The sequence below is a fragment of the Equus asinus genome, chromosome 7, assembly GCF_041296235.1.
Source record: "Equus asinus isolate D_3611 breed Donkey chromosome 7, EquAss-T2T_v2, whole genome shotgun sequence".
NCBI classification, from domain to species: domain Eukaryota; kingdom Metazoa; phylum Chordata; class Mammalia; order Perissodactyla; family Equidae; genus Equus; species Equus asinus.
This window is the reverse complement of record NC_091796.1, coordinates 82,721,293-82,741,988: the sequence shown is the minus strand read 5'-3', so window position 1 is coordinate 82,741,988 and position 20,696 is coordinate 82,721,293. Positions and strand designations below refer to the sequence as shown.

At 55.6% G+C, this 20,696-nt stretch overlaps 1 protein-coding gene across 1 annotated transcript; it reads right to left on the bottom strand.

The window, feature by feature from the left end:
• Positions 1–804: 804 nt before the first annotated feature.
• Positions 805–20,454, bottom strand: VSX2 (visual system homeobox 2). The gene is made up of 5 exons (XM_014835621.3): positions 20,085–20,454; positions 18,722–18,806; positions 14,622–14,745; positions 3,659–3,839; positions 805–2,835 (listed from the first exon to the last, which is right to left on the bottom strand). The coding sequence occupies exons 1-5, from the start codon at positions 20,452–20,454 to the stop codon at positions 2,510–2,512; spliced, it is 1,086 nt and encodes a 361-aa protein (XP_014691107.1). The 3' UTR covers positions 805–2,509.
• Between the last annotated feature and the right edge of the window lie 242 nt (positions 20,455–20,696).

Genomic DNA, 20,696 nt, shown 5'->3' with positions numbered 1-20,696 from the left:
CGGGTCCAATCCAGGTTGCAGGCCACCTGTCATTCTCCTTTGGTGACGGGCTGCCAGAGAAATCTCTTCCACGAGGGGGTTCCACATCTGAGCCAATTTGAAAATCTTATGAGATTTCTTGAGCCAAAAGCACAGATAGAATCTATGTCGTCTGCTGCCTCCACTCTCTCACCTGGTAATTCCATCCAGCACGTCATCAAGTCGCTGGGTCACAACCGTCTGCAGACAACCTCATGCCACCTTCCTCCTGTTTCTCTCCTTGCTCCCTTCTCTCTGACGCGGATTTAGCACAGGTTTGTCTGACTTTTAGGTCAAGAGACCACTCCCTTTTCTGTTTGTTGCTGTACTTGTTTTTGAGTTGTAGGTAAGACATTCGAGTGCACATGTGTACACAAAAGGAAGGGAATCAGTACTGTTGCGGGCCAAAGCGGGCTGTGGGCTTCACCTGAGTGTGAAGGAAATCGGGTTATTTGTAAGTCGGTAAGTGCCAGGGGGAAAGGCAATGTCTTGTGTAGGGAACAGGAGGGAGTCATGGGTAATACCCTAGGGGCTCAGTGCCTGGGATATTTTAGTTGTGCCTGCAATAGGAGAGGGTCCCATATCACAGTGACAAATGTCATTGAAAGGTGGTGTCCGCTCTGTGGAGAAAGGCAGGCCCCTGTGCCTCTACAGCTGGAGTTATTTTAAAGGAAGAATCTAGTAATTTTGACCTAAATATGACTCCATAGATTTACTTTTTCTGCTACCCGCACACACACACACACGCCATCCTCACCCACGGAGGACTCCTGGGTCCCTCCCCTGCTGTTTTCACATCAGTTTTATTCTTACTTGTATCTTTACAGAAAATGGCACAGAAATCACAGGTTTAGAATAGCTACAAGTTAGGACAGTTCCAGATTTCAAACACCTCCATATCAAGTTTCTTTCTTCTCACTCTATGTACATTATTTACACACCAGGGGCTACAGTCTAACACTTCAAACCAACAGGGGACAAAGACAAGAAGAACGGCGGGGGGTTGGGGGGGGGGGAGTTCCATGAACTAAATGAAGAAATCAACTCTTGATACAGAATTAAAATCTCAACTCCCTGTCTCAGGCCTTTCTCGTGCGAGGTATTCCCTGCGAAGGTGGTGGGACAGTAGAGGGAAATGTCATGGGGGTGAGAGGGACGTCTGCTTGGCGTGGAGGGAGGAAGGGGCAGCTGCAGAGAGGCCATGGGTATGGCCAGGTCCTCTCATCAGCAGACAGGAAGATGCCCCCAGTCCACTATTCCGACATGGTCGCTGTGTCTGTCTTTTTCTCGCGGACGCACACCACGCCATACACCGGGTATGAAGGTATGTGTGCCTATCATTGAGTTTGGGTCTAACACTGGCTCCTGTCTTGCTCTCCTTTGAGCCTTCCCTCATACCCTTCTTGTGACCAAACTTGATGACTATTTATAGCCCCAGGCCCACTCCAGGCTTGGCCTCCCAGGAACAGCCTGGATCAAGTTGAATCAAGATTCATGGCTTCCTCTGCCTTCATTTCACAGCTGGATTGGGTTGCTCCAAGGCAGGGCATAGATGAACCAGTAATTTGCGAGAAGCTCTAAGGGGAAAGGTGCCTTGCACAGCAAGTCAGGGTCACAGGCAGCATATCAAGGGAGGCAGGAGATCAGGACACAGACTCAGGGGCCGTGAGTGCAGTGCAGTGAGCCACAGCATCTGTGAGCGGTGTCCCCCGGCTGCAGGGCACAGGCCCTGGACCCACTACAGGTATTGTATGTCGCCATATGCAGTGGTGGCACTAAGCTGGGAGGAATGGTGGGGCAGGCTGAGTGTGGAGAAGATGGGCTCCTGAGGGTGACCAGGGAGGGCATGTGATGGAACGTGGCCTAGGAGCCCAGGCTGAGACTTCCCAACTTTACTGTGGAATGTGGGCCCCACTGATGGGGTGGGGCAGTACATTCACGTGGCGGGGCCCAGGCCTGCGGGAAGGAGCAGGCTGCGGGGAGCAGAGTTTTGTAGAGGATTGGAGCGCTCAGGACATTGGCCCTGGGGTGCGGGTCCTCAGTCCATCAGGACTGTGGTAGGCAATGCGTTTGCAGCAGTGGGCTTCGGGCCTGGGTGGAGCAGAATCCACAGAGGGTGCATAGGTGGAAAAGAGGGCTCTTGGGAGCAAGAGAACAGAGTGTAAGAGAGGGATCTGGACATGGGTGTCCCCGAGGGATTGAGTGAAAGAGACTTGAGGGGGTGATTTGGGACAGCAAGAAGGCTTCTGAGGCAGGGCTGTTGGGACAAGGATGCTGGAGAGGTCAAGGCTAGTGGGGATGTCTCGGCACGGCCTATAGCCTCAGCCAGAACTGAGTTGTGCCTGAAGTCATCCGGGGGTCATGGAGGGCCTGTGGGGCAGGGGGAGAGTGGCAGAGGCCGGGCTGGGCCCTGCCTCAGAGAACACCTCCCAGAACCACAGGTCCTGAGAAGAGCAGAGTCCTAGGGCTCCAGTGTCAGCGCGCCCTTGACCTAAGCCATGTCCTCGAGCTGCGGTGGACTCAGCTTCTCTGTCGGCCTGTCTTCGTCCATCGCCTCCTCCTCCTCTGGCTCCTCGGCATTCCGGGCCAGGCTCTCCGGCCCGGACACAGTTCCCAGCACTTTGGTGCTGTGCTCCTGAGCTCTGGCTCGGAGCGCGGCAATGCTGTTCTCCCTCAGTTCCTCCTGGGACATGGCGGCCGGAGGGTCAGGGCCCCGCTCCTCCTGCTCCATCTTGTCGAGCTTGGGCAGGGCCTGGCGCTCCACCTCCGGCTTCCTCCCGGACTCGGCTGCTGCCTCCAGCGACTTTTTGTGCATCCCTAAAAAGAATTGTTGGTATTCGGGTTTAGAAAAGCGCCTGGGAAAGCCATCTTGAACTGAAAACAGCAAAGATAGAGAGAGGCCAGAATTAAGGACGAGCAGAAAGCCTTGCTTCCCACACCGCAGCCACGCGAGTCCCAGGGGCCGGGGCACGGGCTGCAGCCCAGCAGCAGGGCACCAGGCCCGCAGAGGGCTATCTCCAAGCTAAGTCCCTGAGCACCTGGTCCCCAGGCAGCCTGTTCTGTCCCTTCCCAAGAATAGCACTTGCCTCCCCATCCCTCCCTCCTGGGATTCCAGATCTTAGAACCCAAGAGAAGCTGGTGCTGTTATCAGACATAGGCCCAGATGGCAGGTGGGAGGACAATGGCAGGTGGAGAGATTTAGAAGGTGGAAGTCCTGGGCAAAGCTGGAATGATGGCCAAAGGGACCTAGGGGTCCTCTCAATCCCCAAGAGGGGCTGTTTCATTCACCACAAGCCTACCTCCAGCCAAGGAAAGTGGAGGGTACAGACCCTGAGCCAACAGCCACACCCTTCTCACAGGATAAAAGACCAACCCACAGTCAGGGACCCATCCAGGATGAGAGTCTTAGGCATCCAGCAGGTGGGTGCAAGTGATAGACACCAAGCCCTGAGCCCAGCCTGCCCTCTGCTCCTGCCCACCCCAGCCCTCGCCCCAGAGGTGGGGTGGCCTGCTTTGGAGGGCCTCTCTCCTGTAGGCTGCTGTGGCTAGGTCTCCTTGCTCTGGGACTCTGTCTCCTCCTCCAGGGAGCCCGCTCTCCTCACTGCAGGGGCCGGGCCCCAAGGAGGGTGCGGGCTCTTACCCAGCAGCCACGGGGCACAGGAGTCCATGATGCCGTCCTTGGCGGACTTGAGGATGGACTCCGGCAGGGGGATGGAGTGCCGCACCATGGCCCCATAGAGCCCGTACTCAGCCATGACACTGCTCCGGCCCCAGCACTTCTCCCGCTTCCTCCACTTGGCTCTGCGGTTCTGGAACCAGACCTGTAAGTGCAGAGGAACAAGTCAGGGGCGTGAGGCCAGACCCTTACCCCTGTGTCTGCCTGGAGTTAAGGTCCCACCTCTCCAATGGCCACAGTCCTCATCCCCTTGTGCCTGCCGGTTTCTCCAGCAGGGTGTCCTTACTAAAGTTCACCCACCCCGTGGTACCCCCGCCGTTCCTCCAGGCTCAGAGGTGTCCAGAAGGAGGACACCAAGTCCTGTGAGAATACAATGGGTGAAAGGGGTCCTTTTTTTTTTCTTTTTAATCAAAGCAGTTCCAGGGTGACGGGACAGGGGACAGGAACGCCTCCCGAACAGGGTCTTGCAGGTGGGGAGTTCCCCATGTGGTCCTCAATTTGCAGCCAGGAAGCGGGATGCAGCTAGCTCTCCTGCAAGTGTTCACACCCCCAGTGTATAAACAGAATCTCTCTCCTGACTTCAGAGGGACAAATTCCTTTCCAGGGGCTGCACTAGCAGCGCCTCCGCCAGAACAGTCCCGGGAGGGAAGGGGAGTGTGGACTCCACAGCAAAGGGCATTTCATCCAGGTCTCAGGAAGCCTGGGAACTAGGCCAAAACAGGGCAGGGGACCCTTCCAGGAGGCCTGAGTCAGCCTCCCTTCTTTGCCCTGTCCTGCACCAGCCCTGCCACACCACCATGCCCTCCACTCGCCAGCTCTCCACAGTTTTGGACCTCAGTCTGAATGCTATTTGGAGGAGCTGGGCAGCCGTCCCTCAGTAGGGAAGGAGGACAACATTCTGCTGGTGTGAGGAGCAAATGAGGGTAGGTGGCTAGGGAATGTTTCTCTGGCCCCAAAGCTGACGGGTGCAGGTCTGTGTGAGTATGAGGTACCCTGGGGGTGTCTGCAGCCCTTCAACCGCCTTCTTGGAGGAGATCCCAGGGTCCCTGCCATGCTCGGGGGAGGGGGATTTTCTCGGTCTCCCAAAGCAGCCTTCCTGAGACTTCCGGCAGCTGACAGGAGCCAGAGCCAGGGCCAGCTGCACTGTCCCTCCAGCAGGTGACAGGCCCGCGGGAAACTGCTGGGCGCTGGAAGGACCCCAGGCCCGGCCGGCCCTCTCTAGTCCCCTCACTGCCCCTCACCCCCGGGGCGGCGAGACTCCCGGGGACAGTGAGGGGATGAGGAGACTGCAGAGGCGGGATCGAGAAAATCTATTAGTTTCCTCTGCGATTTCCATGCCCTGCCTGGCCGGGTCCCCGCCCTTCCCTCCGGACCCCTCCCCCGCCCTCGGCGGCGGCGGTTTCAGCTTTTGATGAAAAATTGCTCCAGCTCTATTCAGGAGGCGGCAAAAGAAGAGTCACCCCCAGGGGCAGCCCTGGGCTGATTGAAAAATAAGTTAATTTCAGTTTGAATCGATGGGCCTCAGGCACTGAAATATCACGGGAAATTAAAGCGGCTGCTCTCCCGGGAGCGCGGCATTGACCCGCACTAATTAATGCTGGGGAGGCAGCGCGAGCCGCGCGCAAGCCGCTCCCCCTCCCCGGGGACCCCAAACACTTCTCATTTAACTAATTAGACGGGGAAAATTGGGTGTTAATTTGTTTAGGATTTTTTCCCCTCTTCCTCGCCGGCAGCTCCCTTCCCGGCCCCCGCCCCACGCGGGGGCGCGGGAAATGAATGCGGGGCTCGCCGGCAGATGGCTGCCCCGGTCACTCTGCAATCTTCTCCGACTTGATTGCTTGATTAGGTCGTTAGCACATTAAAAAAAAAAATTGCTTGCCGTCTGGCGCTGGCGTGATGAGTGGGACGCGCAGCAGCGCCTGGGTAATTTATCTTTTTATACGGCAAAGAATTTGATTTCAATCTGCAGATATATGAGGCGCCTTTGACACCTGTTTAACATCGCGCCGCTGACAGCTTAACCCTTTGCTGCCTCGGCCGCCGGGAGGCCGGCGCTGGGGCCGGCGGGAGTCGGCGTCCGCGCGCCCCCGCGCTTCTCACCGCCGCCGCCAGGTGGCGGAGTGAGCGCCCCGGCCGCCCGCGGGAGCCCCGAGGCTGCGGCCGATCGCGGCCGGCTGCATCCGGCAGGGGGCGCCCCGGCTGCCCCGCCGCATCCCCACGGCCCCCGAATGGCCCCGCGGTCCCAAACACGCTCTGCCCGGCTGCGGAAAGACGGCACGGTCCACGCATGCTTTAAGTTGACCCAAATGTGTGTAACCCTATTTTGGCCTTTCTTCATTTGTAAATAAGGGAGAACCTCTAAAAATGAGAGGGACGTGGCCTCAGACGCCCCCGGCCTCTCCACCCCGACCTTGGCCAGCGCCACTAGAAAACGATCGCTCGTCTCACCCTTGGGGGGACGCACCTTTGCCGCCACCGAGTTTGGCACTTGCCGCTCCTGCTCGGCCCTCCTAGAGAGCTGCGGAGCCAATGTGCAAGGCCTTCTCCTGGTCCCGACCCAGACCTCCCTGAGTGCCCCCCCGCGAGGAAAGGGTGTATGTGATGCAAAGACCACTAGATGGCCGCGCGCGCTGCGCTCAGGACCCGCGAGCGGTGAGCAATGCGAGCGGGCTAACTCGGCCATCGTCGCCGCCTGCCTGTCCTGCAGGCTCTCTGCCGGACTATCTGCCCTGCCCAGGACCTGGGTTTGTCTGAGACCTCTGTCCTGTCCCATCTTCCTTCCTTTAGCACTTGGTCACCCTCTACAAGTACCCACTTGTCTCAAGCTGCCTTCTCCCACAGAGGAAAAATCCGCAAGGACCAATCCACATAAAGGTTAAGTGATTTCTGGGTTCCTCCACCTCTCAAAAAGACAGCAAAGAATGAACCCCTTGGTGGTGGAATTCCAGGCCCCAAGGCTGACCACAGAGGGCTGGGAAGGCTTCCTTTATGAATCTAAGTGAGCCATCTGCTTCCCGGTCAGGAGATGACCTTCCTGCTTGAATACAGGTCTTGTTATAAAACAATAAGACCACAACCCCTTAGCGGGGACCCCTGGGGTGGGACTCCAGAATGTTTTGGATTTTAGAAAGATTATGTGCCGGGTATACCACACGTTACGTAACACCCTGCAGCGACATCCCCCAATAGTCAAACTCATCAGTTTTGATTTCTGCCGCAAAACATATGCGTATATTCACAAGGGATGAATAAAGAGCATAAGATCAGGTCCGGTTTTTGCCACCAAAGAGTTTTGATGACAAACTCATGAAAGAACTGTGTTTTCAGCATGGTTGGATTTGGGGATTCTGGAGAAGGGACTGTGGAGCGTGCAAAGGCAGAGATGCCGCCCAGTGTGGATGCCTGGGAAGGGGCATTGCCCCGGCTTCCCCTGATTCCATGAGCATCCGAACTTGAGACGGGAAGCAGGGCTCTCACATGGAAACAGCATCTTTCTTGGAACACTACAGAAATGGGTGCAGGCTTGGGATTCAGATCTTCTCTGGGGCCTGTAAACAGAACCATTTTCCTCGGTCTCCTAATTTGGGCAAATAAATAACCGGTCTGCAGATCAGGCTTTGCCCACAGACTCTCCCAGGGGAGCTGGTGCCAGCTGGTTGCTCAAACCAGGAGTCATGCAGACCCTTGGTTATGGGCTCCTGGAATGCCTGGCTCTCTTCAAAGACCAGATGCTGCTCCAATTTATGGAGGAAACCTGGACAGCCAAAACGATTTCTTTTTAGGACAGTTGGCAGGGAAGCTGTGGCAATGGTGCCTTGGAGGGAAGTGGCAAGGGATTAGAATTAACCCTAACCACTCTTCATAGTGCCCTGTCTGTTCCCTTCCTGGAAGCAACCAGCATGTGCACAGAAACGTACAAGTTTACAAGAAACGTTGAAGTGAGCCAATCCTGAGAAGGAATTCCCAGCTCTGACAAAAATTGCTGTGTGATCTTGGGCATGTTACTTGCCTTCTCTCAGTCTCAGTCTCTTCAAACATCAAATAAGAATACGTACTTTGGGGCCGGCCCCGTGGCCAAGCAGTTAAGTTCACGCGGTCCGCTTCAGCAGCCCAGGGTTTCGCTGGTTCGAATCCTGGGTGCAGACATGGCACTGCTCATCAAGCCATGCTGAGGTGGCATCCCACATGCCACAACTAGAAGGACCCACAACTAAAAATATACACCTATGTATTGGGAGGGCTTTGGGGAGAAAAAGGAAAAATAAAAATCTTAAAAAAAAAAGAATACCTACTTTTCAGGGTTGTTTTGAGGATTAATGAAATAAGTGAAAGTGGCTAAAATCAGTGCCTGTCACACAGAAGGTGCTCAATAAATGCTACCTATTATTATTTTAGTGGAGGTACAGAAAATCAGTGGGAGTCTACCCAGGGGGCAGGGTAATCAACGGCATTACCTGCCCCTCTAGCCTCCTCCACAGGCCCCTTAGCAAGGCTGGACTGACAATAATGACAACAGCAATTCCAGAGCGGGGAGGGGGGGAGGTGGACGACAGAACTAGCCTTCAGGCTGTGCAGCTTTAATACAGACAGCCTCTGGGGCCAGCCCAGTGGCTCAGTGGTTAAGTTTACATGTTCCGTTCGGCAGCCCGGGGTTTGCCAGTTCGGATCCCGGGTGTGGACACAGCACTGCTTGGCAAGCCATGCTGTGGCAGGTGTCCCACATATAAAGTAGAGGAAGATGGGCACAGATGTTAGCTCAGGGCCAGTCTTCCTCAGCAAAAAGAGGAGGATTGGCAGCAGATGTTAGCTCAGGGCTAATCCTCCTCAAAAAAAAAAAAAAAAATTAATACAGACAGCCTCTAGGCATCCCGAGGGCTAAAAGATGCCCCTGCACCTCTCCCCACATTTCTCATGTATTCCAGACCCTTGAGACTCAAACGCAAGAGCACACCCCTGCAGTGCCCAACACTCCTGCAAGTGGGCTGTGATGGGAGCTGAGAGACCCAGGCTGGAGATCCCTGCTCTGCCTCCGACTGCCTCTGTGACCTGGGGTGCTTTTCTTAACCCTTCTGAGTTTCTGGTTCCTGTTCCTCATCTGCCCCGTGATACCACCTCCTCGCAGGTTTGCTGTGGAAATTAAATAAAACAGTGTATGGGAAATGCCTGGCATGTCAGAAGAACTGAAACTTGTTGGCGTGATGCTGGATGAATTCCACAGATGAATGTGCGATGAAATGAGGCTTTGCTTTCCAGCAAATGCTCAATACTCTCTTCACATAAAGCCAGGCCCTCCCATCTCCCACCTTTGAGATTCCTTCTCAGCATTTAGGCCCTTTTTCCTACTGGGTCTCTTGGTTCTGGCAAGCCCATAATATTCCTGCAGTCCCTCTCCCACTCTCCTGACAGCTCACTTTCTACAAGACACTGCTCCACTCACGTGGGAGTTGGGCCTGGAAGTCTTCAGGAGAGCCTGCGTCAAGGCCCCAGGGAGGACCAGAGCCCTGCCTTACACCTCAGGGCTCCAAGCACCTGAGAAAGGGCCCAAAAGTGACACCTGGAGAAGGTCCTCAGGTTTGGATTCTCAGCAAAGGAGAGCTGGGAAGACCCTCCAGTTGGGAAAGAGCCTGGCTGTCCTGGCACCTTTCCCCTCAGACATGGCGCCCCAGCAGCACTCGGAGAGCCCAGGTAGGAGGCCTCCAGCTGTCAACAGCTGGTCTGGCAGGTGCCTCCACACCTGGCAGAGACAGTCCTGAGAGCTTGTGCCTCCAAGGATGGACTGGACCCAGGAAGGGCTTCTTGCCAAATGGGTGCTCTTCTGCTACAGGGCACACACGGAGCAGGCCGGGCAGCTCCATCAGCTCTTTCTCTTGCTATGTGGGGAACCAGTATGAGCGGCTGTGGCTGTGCCCAGGGCTTCTCTTGTCATCACATAGCTCCTGTCCTGCAAGTCCCCACCCTTGTACCCACATGCCCAGGGCTCCTTCCCTCCGAGGTCTCCCGGGAGACCCTCTGCGTCCGCCCAGGATTGCCCCTCTACAGGTGACATCTTGCACGATAGATACTCTATGCACATTCTGGTCCCTTGGCTACCCCTGGCTCTGCCCTCCAATCTTATCACATTCCATCCGGCCTGGCGCTGTCAGCCATGTGGCTGTTTCCACATTCACCCAGCTACTTTCCTCTCCTCTGTCTGGAAGCTGATTAATTTGGGCTCATTGCTGGGGTGATTTAACAACCTCACACTCCACATCCACTCAGCACTTCTGACACCGTATTTCAGCACACCCTTTCCAGGCCCTGCTTCAGGCTCTGGAGCCCGGCCTTGCTGCAGCCTCCGATGTCCACCAGGGGGCAGCTCTGCCCACGTTTCCTGGCAGCCCCAGGCGGCATCCTTCCCTTCACACCTGACAGGTCATCTTATTCCTCATCCCACCCTATCACCCAAAACTCCACTTTCTTCGACTCACATTAACCCAACACAGACACTCCTTTCCTGAGCCTCTGGCTGCATGCAGTCACCTGGTGAGCTTTAAAAACATACAGATACCAAGGCTCCACCCCAAACCAATTAAATCAGACTCGCTGGGCATAGGAGCCCAGCGTGGGTCTTTTAAAAGCTGCCCCGTGATTCTAATAAATGTCCCGAGCTGAGACACACCGGAACCCTTTCTCATACAGGCACCTATCTTCCAACTTCTGGAATATAATCCCCTAAAACTTCGTTCCCTACCCTCGGGCAGGGACCACTTTAAAAGAGGCAGAATCAAACAGAGCTAGTCAGAGAGTCCAAACCTCACCCATCCATACACAGCACGCTGCCCCAAGTGCGGGTGAGACGTGGGCTCTGCTCACTTTGCATGTCCAGATCTCTGTGTGCAGGCATTTTTAATAGACACAACTTTTGTCAGAAAAGAATATAGTAAACAAACAAGTGAATGTATGTATATACCCCAATCTTACAATTCTAGGAACAAGCGACCCCACAGAAGAAATAAAGTCAGCCTGGAAACCCATTCCCTCTTCCCCAGGGCTGACATCTGGCAGTGGCTTCCAGAATATTCTAGCATTTTTTGGAGACTGCATGGCTGAGTCTGATATGGAGACAGAATCTCTTCTTTCCCCCAGGATGCACCGTCTCCCTTCACCCCAACCCAGAGAGATGTGGAGCGAGGAAGAGCTTACCCTCCAAGCACAAGGCAGAGGAAATGGGCCACTACCAAGGGCCCGGCCCATCGTCACTGCTGTTTACATCGATTATTCCCGCTCGTACAGACGGGCCTTCATGTTTCCCCGTGTGCTCTCACGTGACAGTTGAGAAGCAGGTTTGAATCTCACTCTAACTTCTCTCATCTCTCAGCCCCTCAGTTTCCTCGTCCAGAAAATGGGGATAAGAAGAATATCTAACTCATCCGGTTGTTGTGAGAATTTAACGAAACAAGGCGGGGAAAGCAGGTAATGTCTGGGACAATGGTAAGGACTCAATAATGCCAGTAATAACAACACTTCAATTAAACTAGCATTTTGGAAAAATATTATTACTATTTTATAAATGAGTAATTTGGGGCTCAGAGCTTGGCTTGCTGGCAGGGAAACAAAGGTGAAAAGTAGGTGGTGTCTGACTTTTCACGTCCACACTGGGTTCTCATTAGACATTAGACAGTGGACCTCAGACACACCCAGGGGTCACTTTGGTCGGCCCAGCAAGGCTGTGTGTCTCAGCTGTCCACCTGGGACTCTTAAGCTCTGCATGCGCTGCTGCCCACTCCACCGAGGGCAGCCCAGGGGCCTGGGGAGGAGGCCCCTCCCTGGGAGGGCTCCCTGCTCTTCCTTTTACAGATGAGGAGGCTGAGAGAAGGGAAGTGACTTGGCCTCTGTCATGCCTGGTGGGTGTCAGAGCCAGACCTAAGATCCAGGTCCTTGACATCCAATCCAATAAACCTTTCCATTCCACCCTGAGAATGTCTAACTTCAGACCTGGAGCCTCTATTAATGACACCCTTTCCCTCCAAGCCCCCACCCCCAACACACACACACAGGCCTCTGACTGAAGCTGGGGGAGGGGCAGGGACTGGCTCGTTGGGGTAGCTTTGCATCTTTTGATGCGCCATTCCTGCCTACATCCACGTGAGGAGAGGAAATGACAAGGAAGGGTGGCAACATAGTGAAGCAAGCGTGCTGGAGTCCAGAGGGGCTCTGGTCTGAATTCTGGCCTCTGTGCCTCACGTGCCTCATCTGGAAAGTGGGAACAGTAATGGCACCTCGCTCATCGGGTGTTCTGAGGATCCCTCGGGAACATACATGAACTACCTCTGGAGGGAACCAAAGGAAACGGGTTACCACTGGAGGGGCTGCTGGTCTGTAGTGGGGAGACTCAGGTTTTATCCTTTTGAACTCAGGTATGTGAATTTACCCATTCAAAAAGTACTTTTTTATGAGTGAATTTTGGGTTTTTTTTAGAACAGTACCTGGTATACTCAAATATTGGTTATTTTTATAAAGAAGGTTTGATACAGGGCCCCCACCTGACCTCACACCATCCCAGCTTCAAGTCAAAGTAAAGGCTTGACACTCAAGAGGCAGGTGGTGAACATAGAGGTCCTAGATGGAGACCTGGGTCCCTGTGTCCCCAACTTATTAGCTGTGTGGCCTTGGGCAATTTGCTGTGCCTCAGTTTCCTCAGTCATAAAAGGAGGCTAATAGTCTCTACCCCACTAGTTGTCACCAGTATTTAATGGAATAAGAGCTGAAACCAAGTGAGCACTGCACAGGTGCCAGGCACTGCTTGGAACACATTACACATGTGGCTCATCGCATCTGCAGGTGCCACTATCATCCCCATTTTACAGATGAGGAACTGGAGGCTCTAGGGGGTGAAGGAACTTGTCTGCAGTCACTCAGCTGGTAACTGGTGAAACCAGGATGTGCACCCAAGCAGTCTGGTTCCAGAGTCGGTGTCCCTAACCACTGCACCTCCCTGCCTCTCCTGTGCATGTCGCATATTTAGAACACCTAGCACAGGGAAACTGCTCTGTAACTTATAGCTGTGATTACCATTAATACATGCTAAGACTTTTCCTAGGCCACTTGGTAACACATTTTGGGGCAGGGCTATTTGACAACTCACAAACACCTTCTGGGGGCAGCGTTTAGGCAAAGAACTCGTGGTGCTCAAAGAGTGGGAGAGAGTCTTGCCTGGGTTCTCCCACATCCACAAATTCCATAGCCAGTCCTCACGGTCCTGGGGCAATCAACTTGCTCCTCACCCGAGCCCCTCCTTGCTGGTTCTGGGGCTTCAGACACCGCCCTATAGACAACCCCCAGGCAACTTCGAGAAGCCCAGCAGCCACCCGCTAAGGCATTTGCAGCAATGGCTTCCGCCCACCACCACAGCCAGGCGGGTTCTAGGACAGCTCACTGCAAGAGACAAGCTCCTCCTCCCTTCTGTGGATAGTGCAGATGTGGGGCCTACCAACGGGGGACCTTTTCAGCCCTCTACCCCACCACAGCTGCTTGTAATGGCCAAATTTGCGCCGATGAAGGTCAGGCAGGAGTGATCCCCACATATCAACTGGATTGGGCCTTAGCTTACACACAAACAAACTCACACGCAAAGACTCAGAATCAACACCCAGCCTTACCCCACTGGAACCCAATTGGATGGGGGGTGGTGAATCCAGGCCACCATGGATAATGCCCCAAACAGATAATCTGCTTACGACTAATTGAGCTTATTGTTAGTGTCAATGTCTAAAGCTATTGGCTGAAACTCCAAATAGATTTCCCAGGGAGAGGAAGGCTCCTCTGGAAAAGCAGCTCGCGCCTCATTTCCCATTCTCTGGTTCTCAGTGAGACAGCACAAAGCAACCACACACCTTATTTGGTTCCTTCTCTAGCCCCACTCCCTACCTCCCAACACACATCACACCTGAAGACACAAGGGATCATGACCAGGAGGAGATGCCGGACCCTCGCCCGCCCTCATTTCCCAGCCTCAGCGTGAACTGCTCGGGACCACTCAGGTGATAGCAGCAGCTTCCACTGAAGGTTGCGATCCAGCTGAGGCAAATCCAGATCTTCTGGAAATGTTCCTCCTACCCCACTCACTTCCTCCTCCTCGGGAGGCCCTGCCTAGATAATCATCAGACTTCATCTTCTCCCAGAGAAACGAATAAGCAGCCCCACTCCTGCCCAGCTAGGGGGCTCTGGACTTGAGAAGGTCCTGCTGCTAATGACAAAAGGCCCTGTACCCACCGCAGGTGAGGACATCCCAGTCCAGTCCCATGCCTGGTTACCCACAAAACTCTCCAGGAGAGGAGGAGAGCTTAATGAGCCACACCTGCAGGCAAGGTGCCGGCCACATCCTGAGGCTGACCCAGGAGGTGTACAGGAGCAGGAGGGCAGGGCAGGGCCAGCTGTTTGGTTGTGAGAAGGAAGGAAGGAGGCTGGGTGGATGCAGGTGGTGGGGTGTGGGTAGGAAGGAGGGGGCAATCTCTTCCTCATGGGGAGGGGGGTGGAGAGAAAGGAAACAGACTAGGATCAGGGCTAGAAGCCACTCTGGGGCCACCTCTGGCCTTGGAGCAGACATTTAGCTGTACCTAGGGGACATCTGCCATAATAGAGACTCTGCTCAGAACCTAGGACCCACGCAGAACTCCTTCTTGCACCAGGGGCCCCCTCAGGGTCTGTCTGACCTGCTCTTCAGGAAGCCTACAGTCTGGAATGTCAGGCCAGGCCACGTCCGCTGAGTCTCCTGTCCCCCAGCAGTGCACATGGTGGCTGTTCAGCAAATACCTGTCAGCTTAAATGAACTGTTCTTCTTGAGAGCACATGCTCATAGCAGGGGGTGGAAGATGGGTATCCAGGAGCCTGGGCAGTCGATGTCCCCAAGAGCAGGGAAAGGGTGAGAGAGGACTCAGGGCTCCATTACCTGTATCCTGTCCTCTGGCAGCTCCGTTTTCATGGCCAGCATCTCCCGGGCATAGACGTCTGGGTAGTGGGCCTCGTTGAATGCCTTTTCCAGCTCCTCTAGCTGGTAGGAGGTAAAGATTGTCCTGAAGGGGGCAAAACCAGATGCTCAGGACCCAGAAACCGAAAGAGTCTGTCCCAGAGAGGACAGAATGGTCCTCCCCTCTGCCTCCTGGACAGACCCCAAACCCAGGCTGGCTGAGCACAATCGGACACAACCTCTCTCTCACACGCACACATACCCACACACACTTACACACGTTTACACACACACCCAGGTAAATAAACGCCTCGGCCCCACTGGGACCTCCTTCCCGGCTCCTCTCACAGACAGCAGAGTTGATTTTTTTTTTCTGCTTTATCTCCCCAAACCCACCCTGTACACAATTGTATATCTTAGTTACAGGTCCTTCTAGTTGTGGGATGAGTTGATTTTTTAAATTGCACTCAAGCTTCCAAGACTCCCCAGAAGGTCAAATGCAGGAGGAACCTCAGTGTTTGTGCAGCTTAGAACTGAATCTCTCACCCCCTCAACCCACCCAACACCCTGCTGTCCTCTCCTGCCCAGAACTACCAGCTCCTTAGAGCTGCCCTCAGGGTCTTGGGGGCCAGGAAGATGGGGGGGGTAAGGGAGGGCACCCTGTCCCTTCCTGTGCTCAGAAGGCAAGGGCCACCTTCCAACCATCCACACACAGGCTCAGCTTCTCACCCAGAGCGGGGCCCAGTTCAGAGGAGTTCCATTCAGGTCACCCTGAGAGAGCCAACATACACAGCCCCCACCCCCACAGAGCAGGTCACATTGACCCATCTGGGGTCATAAACCTCTTTAAGAACCTGGTAAAAATTACATCCTCTCACCCTAGGAAAATGTGCCAATGAATATGCTCCAACATGTACAATTTTGCCTCCAATATTAGGGGGTCCATAGACCCCCTTTCTTGAATAAACACACTACACATCTACATATGGACGCAAGTTCTTCTCTTTTCAGAGCTCAGTCTCACCAAGTTCTAGGTGACTTTATCCTGCTCCTTCATCAACAAGCCAACAGGCAATATGGTCCAGATCCCACAAACCCAACTTGTACAGACGGTGCATTCCTTGTGTGAGCCTGGGGGACTTGGACCCTGGGCCCAGCACAGGGGTTAGAATCCCTCAGTGACGCCTTGACCCTCACCTAACACGAGGGAAAAGTACCAAGTGAAGCCCCTGTGTTCCCTGTGCTGCTGTCGGGGGATGATGCAGGGGAGGTGTGAGGGAGAACGATTCTGCTCTTTATAGAAAATGACTGGTTTGATTCTAAATCGTTTCTCCTATTCTCTTGGGGGGATGGAATGCTTATGGATACAGAAAGTTAATTCTGCAAAATTTTGAAGATCTGCTGCTTTCTATTTCACTGCTGCCACTTACGGAAGGGGCCCTGAACAGATTGTCAAAAGAAACAATCAAAACAAGCAGGTTATTTTCAAAATGAGGGAAACTGAGGCACAGAGGTGTGGCCTGGCCAAAGCCAAAGAGGAGAGCTGGTGAGAGGTCATTTGGGATCATTCGAGTGCCAGCCTCTGCCTGGAAGAGCTCTCATTCAAAAAACCAAACAAGGGGCTGGCCCGGTGGCCAAGTGGTTAAGTTTGCGCGCTCCGCTCGCTGCAGGCAGCGCGGGGGTTTCGTTGGTTCGAATCCTGGGCGTGGACATGGCACTGCTCATCAAACCACGCTGAGGCAGCATCCCACATGCCACAACTAGAAGGACCCACAACGAAGAATATACAACTATGTACGGGGCGGGGGGGCTTTGGGGAGAAAAAGGAAAAAATAAAATCTTGAACAAACAAACAAACAAACAAACCGAAAGTCCTCCCAACTCCCCCTCATTCTGGCCTCAGTGCTAACCCGCGTGTTGAAGCTGACATGCTCTCCAGGGAGCATCCCTGCGCCCGCACAGTGTGACCCAAACCCTGCTCCTGGCTTTATGCAGAGCCCCAGATCCCTCAGGTTCCCATTGTACCCTGTCTGCAGAGGAGCTGGCATTTCCAAGGAAAGAGCAAATTCCGAGAGACTCCCAAGGTGGCTGCTCCATCCCCACTCGCTTCTCCAACCTCTGCTAAGCCCGCTTTATTTATGCGTGATGAAGAGATGCCCATCTCTCATCACTAGATTCCAAGACCTCTTGCCTGAAATCCCCAAATGAGAGAAGCTCAGAAAAACACATTTTTTACTAATTAAAAACTGCACCCACAATCAGTAGCCATTCTCCTGTCTCCAAAAATGTGCTCCCTTCATGAAGCAGAAATAGCCAGAAACCTAGGGCAGGTGGCAGTTGCTGTCCTGTCTCCCTGGGAACCCTCCAAAGCTCCCAAAGATTTCGCTGGTGGAGAGGGTGTCAGGTGAGGGCAGAGAGTCAGAAACCTTAAGCAGGGACTTCGGCTATGGGTCAGCCAGCTCCAGGTGCCACACAAGGAGATGGCCTGGTGCACAAACTCTGGTCTGGGACCCAAGGTTTGGGGGATGTTTTTACAGGGTTCCCTTTGGTTTGGGAACCCCTGCCCCCATTCCCGCACCGGCTAGAAGCGGTACAGCCAGACTCCAACCCGCCCTCCCTCCGCGGTCCTGGTGTCCGTCCCTGCTCCGGAAGCTGACAGCAATACCCACCCCGGGAGCAGCATGAGATGGATGCATAAGAGGTGTTTTAATGAATATTTGTTGAATGAATAAATATTAAAAAAATGACCCAGGGTCAGGACTAAAAACAATACTTCCGTTTAAAATAAAACAAACTAAACAAAAATAAACAGCTGCCTGAAGGGAATGAGCCGAGGTTATCGAGAAACCAAGTCAAAGTTCACCCTCATTCAAGCCGGAACCTGTTGGGGCCTGAGAGGTCGGAAAGAGCCGTTTTAAGAGGTGAGGGTCAATAGTGGAGTTTCCGAGGGCTGAGGAAGAGGGAAACGCAGAGAAGCACCCAGAGATGGGGTGCGCAAAGTTGCTGAGAACAGAGCGAGGAGAAGGGGAGGAGGTGGGGCGGGGAGGGGAGGCGGAGAGCTCCCCGGGGAGAAACGTCCCCAGAGCGCGCGGGCAGCCCGCGGGCGCCCCCGGGACGGGGCGGAGAGAGGGAGACTTGGGGAAACAGCCGGGCGAGCGCAGGGACGGCGCCTGGAAGCAGCGCTCCAAGAAAGGCCGGTAGATTGGTGGTTCTCGCTCCCTTATAAAAACCTCCTCGGGAATTTACACAAGGAACTGGTAGCCGTGGCGCCGATGCCGATGCCGAAGAAAGTGCAGGTCTGGGGTGGGGGAATTACTTTTCAGCATCTACCTTTCGGCGCCTACTGAGTTTTCACTTTGTCCAAGAAATGCCTATTTTGAAGACATATCTTTTAAAACTCTGTCTTGGGTCTGTACCTCAATGCAGCCCACTCCGCTCCAGCTAGGGCTGGTGGGGTCATCCTGTCCACACACTCCCTCCTCCCCATTTTACAGACAAGGAAACTGAGGCTCATGGAAGGGAAGAGACCCTCTCAGGATCACAGAAGAGTAGAAGCCTAACGAAAATTTTCCATCGATGTAGACACCACGTTCAAGATTTGAGGGGAACGGTGGCAGCAGAAAGATAGGGGTTAGCAGAGCGGACAGGGACCTCGGGAGAGGAATAGGGGCCTGGGGGCAGAGAGCAGAGGACCCGGCTCGGGCGGGAGGTGGGAGCCGATCTGCCTGCCGTGAGGCGTGCGTGGCTTTCCAAAAGGGCTGACGCAGGGAACGCATCTGGGGGCCGCCTGGCCCTCTCTGGCTCGTGTTTGGCCCTGGTTGGGGCCTTGCCTTCCCCGGCAGAAGGAGAAAGCCCGAACGCTGCCGCTTCCTCGGCGGCCGCTCATCCTCCTCATCCGGCGCGGCCAGACGCCAGGGCCCGGGCAGATGTCCCCAAACAACGCCCGGTCTCCTCGCCCTGGCGCAGCCTGGGACCTCAAATTAGGAGTCGGCGAAAACAGGGTCCAAGCGACCCGACCCCCAAATGGGACGGCAGGAGGTAGGTGACCAGGAGAGGCAACAGAAAGCGCCGCAGGGCCTTACCTGTGTCTCCGCTTCTTCCGTTTCTTGGTCTGGTTTAAAGCCGATTTGGACATTTTTCGGTCGCTGGAGGAAACATCTTCAGAATCTGAAAAGCGGGCGGAGGCACATGCGGCAGAATTGGGGGCGCGCTCGGCACTGCCCGGGCGCGTCTGGCTCCTGAAACCCGCGAGGGCCCCACCCAGGGCCGCCTCCACGAGCGCCGGGGCCTGCCCTGCCTCCCCGGCAGGCTCTCGCGGAGGTCGACCTCATCCTCAAGCCCCGGCTGCCTCTACCCAAGCCGGCGCCCGAATCCGCGGGTTTTGAAGAGATTTCGTTGTAAGAGAGGCAAAGGCCCCGACACGCTTGGGCAGAGACCGCAGGAGAGGTGGCAGCCTCGCGGGGTCGCAGGAACCCCCGGCGGCGCTCTGGGCTCTGTGCCCTGCCCTGCGCTTGCAGCCCTGGCGCCCCTGGACCGAAAGTTGTCCCCAAAGAACGGAGCCGGGCTCCAGGAAGGGCTGGGGGCTCCCGGCACAGCCCCTTTTTCAGTGCTGGCACAATGCGCCCCCGCTCGAGATTGGAGAGACTGCGACGCGCCACTTTTCGTTGCCCCTCCAAATAAAAATAAATAAATAAATAAATAAATAAAAACGATAACGAAAAATCGGGGGAATCGCGGAGCACGAACCAGAGGCGGAGGGCCGAGCGGGCGGGGACGCACGGCCGGGAAAGCGGCCTGGGGAGCGTGCGGCGGGGTCATCCAAGGGCCCCAGAGCCAGTGAGGCGCCGAGATCCGATATCTGGTGGCGCTTAGGTGGGATCTGGCTGTCCAAGCTCGTGGAGTGAAAAACAAACCCCAGCTGACCAACGCGGGGCATTTGGAATGGAGAAAAGGAGGAAGGAAAAGACAACTTTGGACACCAGGGCTGAGGACGAAGCCTGCACCCGCTTCCCCGGCCGCCAGCGCGCGGATCAGAATCCGCCTCCAGGGGCGCAGGTCCTCCGGGCGGCCCGGAACTCAGTGGAGCAGCAGACCTGGGGCCCCCAGCCCGCCCTACGGGCTCCGACACCGCCCCGTGGACTCCGACACCCTAAGCCGGGTTTCCACTGGTGGCCCAGCCGGGCGCCGCGGCAGAGCCGGCCCGACGCGGGGATCGAAGAACAGCGCGGCGGCCAGAAACGCTGGGGCCGAAACCCGGCGGGTGCGGGCAGCATCCTCCCAGCCACTGGCCTAGGGCCGCCGGCCCCAGGCCCGGGCAGCGACCCCTCGGCCTGGCACGAACTTTTGCGCCAGGAAGAGGCCTGGCCGTGCAAGCGAGAGCCGACGGCGTGGGGTTCCTGGCTTTCGCCCCCGGTCAGGCATCCACGCAGCCTCGCCCTCACCTACCCGAGCTGGCCGTCTGGCTGGTGTCCAGCGGCCCCGACGCTCTGCCCAACGGCTGTAAATGGACGCTCTGCGGGTCGGACAGCACTTCCAGGAAGGTGGGCTGCGCGTAGAAGCCGGGGAGCCCCCCAGGCCCCAGCAGCCCCATGCCGCCCACTCCTGCGGGACTGAGCACGGAGCGCGCAGCCAGCAAGTGCCCGGGGGCCAGGCCGTCGAGGGCAGCCCGCGGGTGGGAGCTGGGGGGCTCCTTGTTCAAGCCGAGGATCTCCTGGATGCCAAACCCGGTGCACCTGGCCGGGGCGCTCCCCGAGGTACTCTTGGCCACTGTCTCAGGTTTGGGCTTGCTCAGCGCTTCCCCGGCTTTCCCCGTCATCTCTCTGTTCTTTGGAGGGGCCGAGGCCGCAGGTCTTTTGCTCCCCCCACCCCCCCTCCGGGCTCCTTGCTTCGTGAAGTTGGTCCCAGGTGCCCCCTCCGGTGTCTAATGCTCTGGAGCCCCAAGGAGATTCCCCTTTTATCCAACCAGGCTGCAGCCCAAGTGGGGTCAGAGCTGAGCAGCCAATCACCGGGGCCAGGAGCGATTAGGAATTCCAAAAAGCTGGCAGCTCCCGGGCCGCA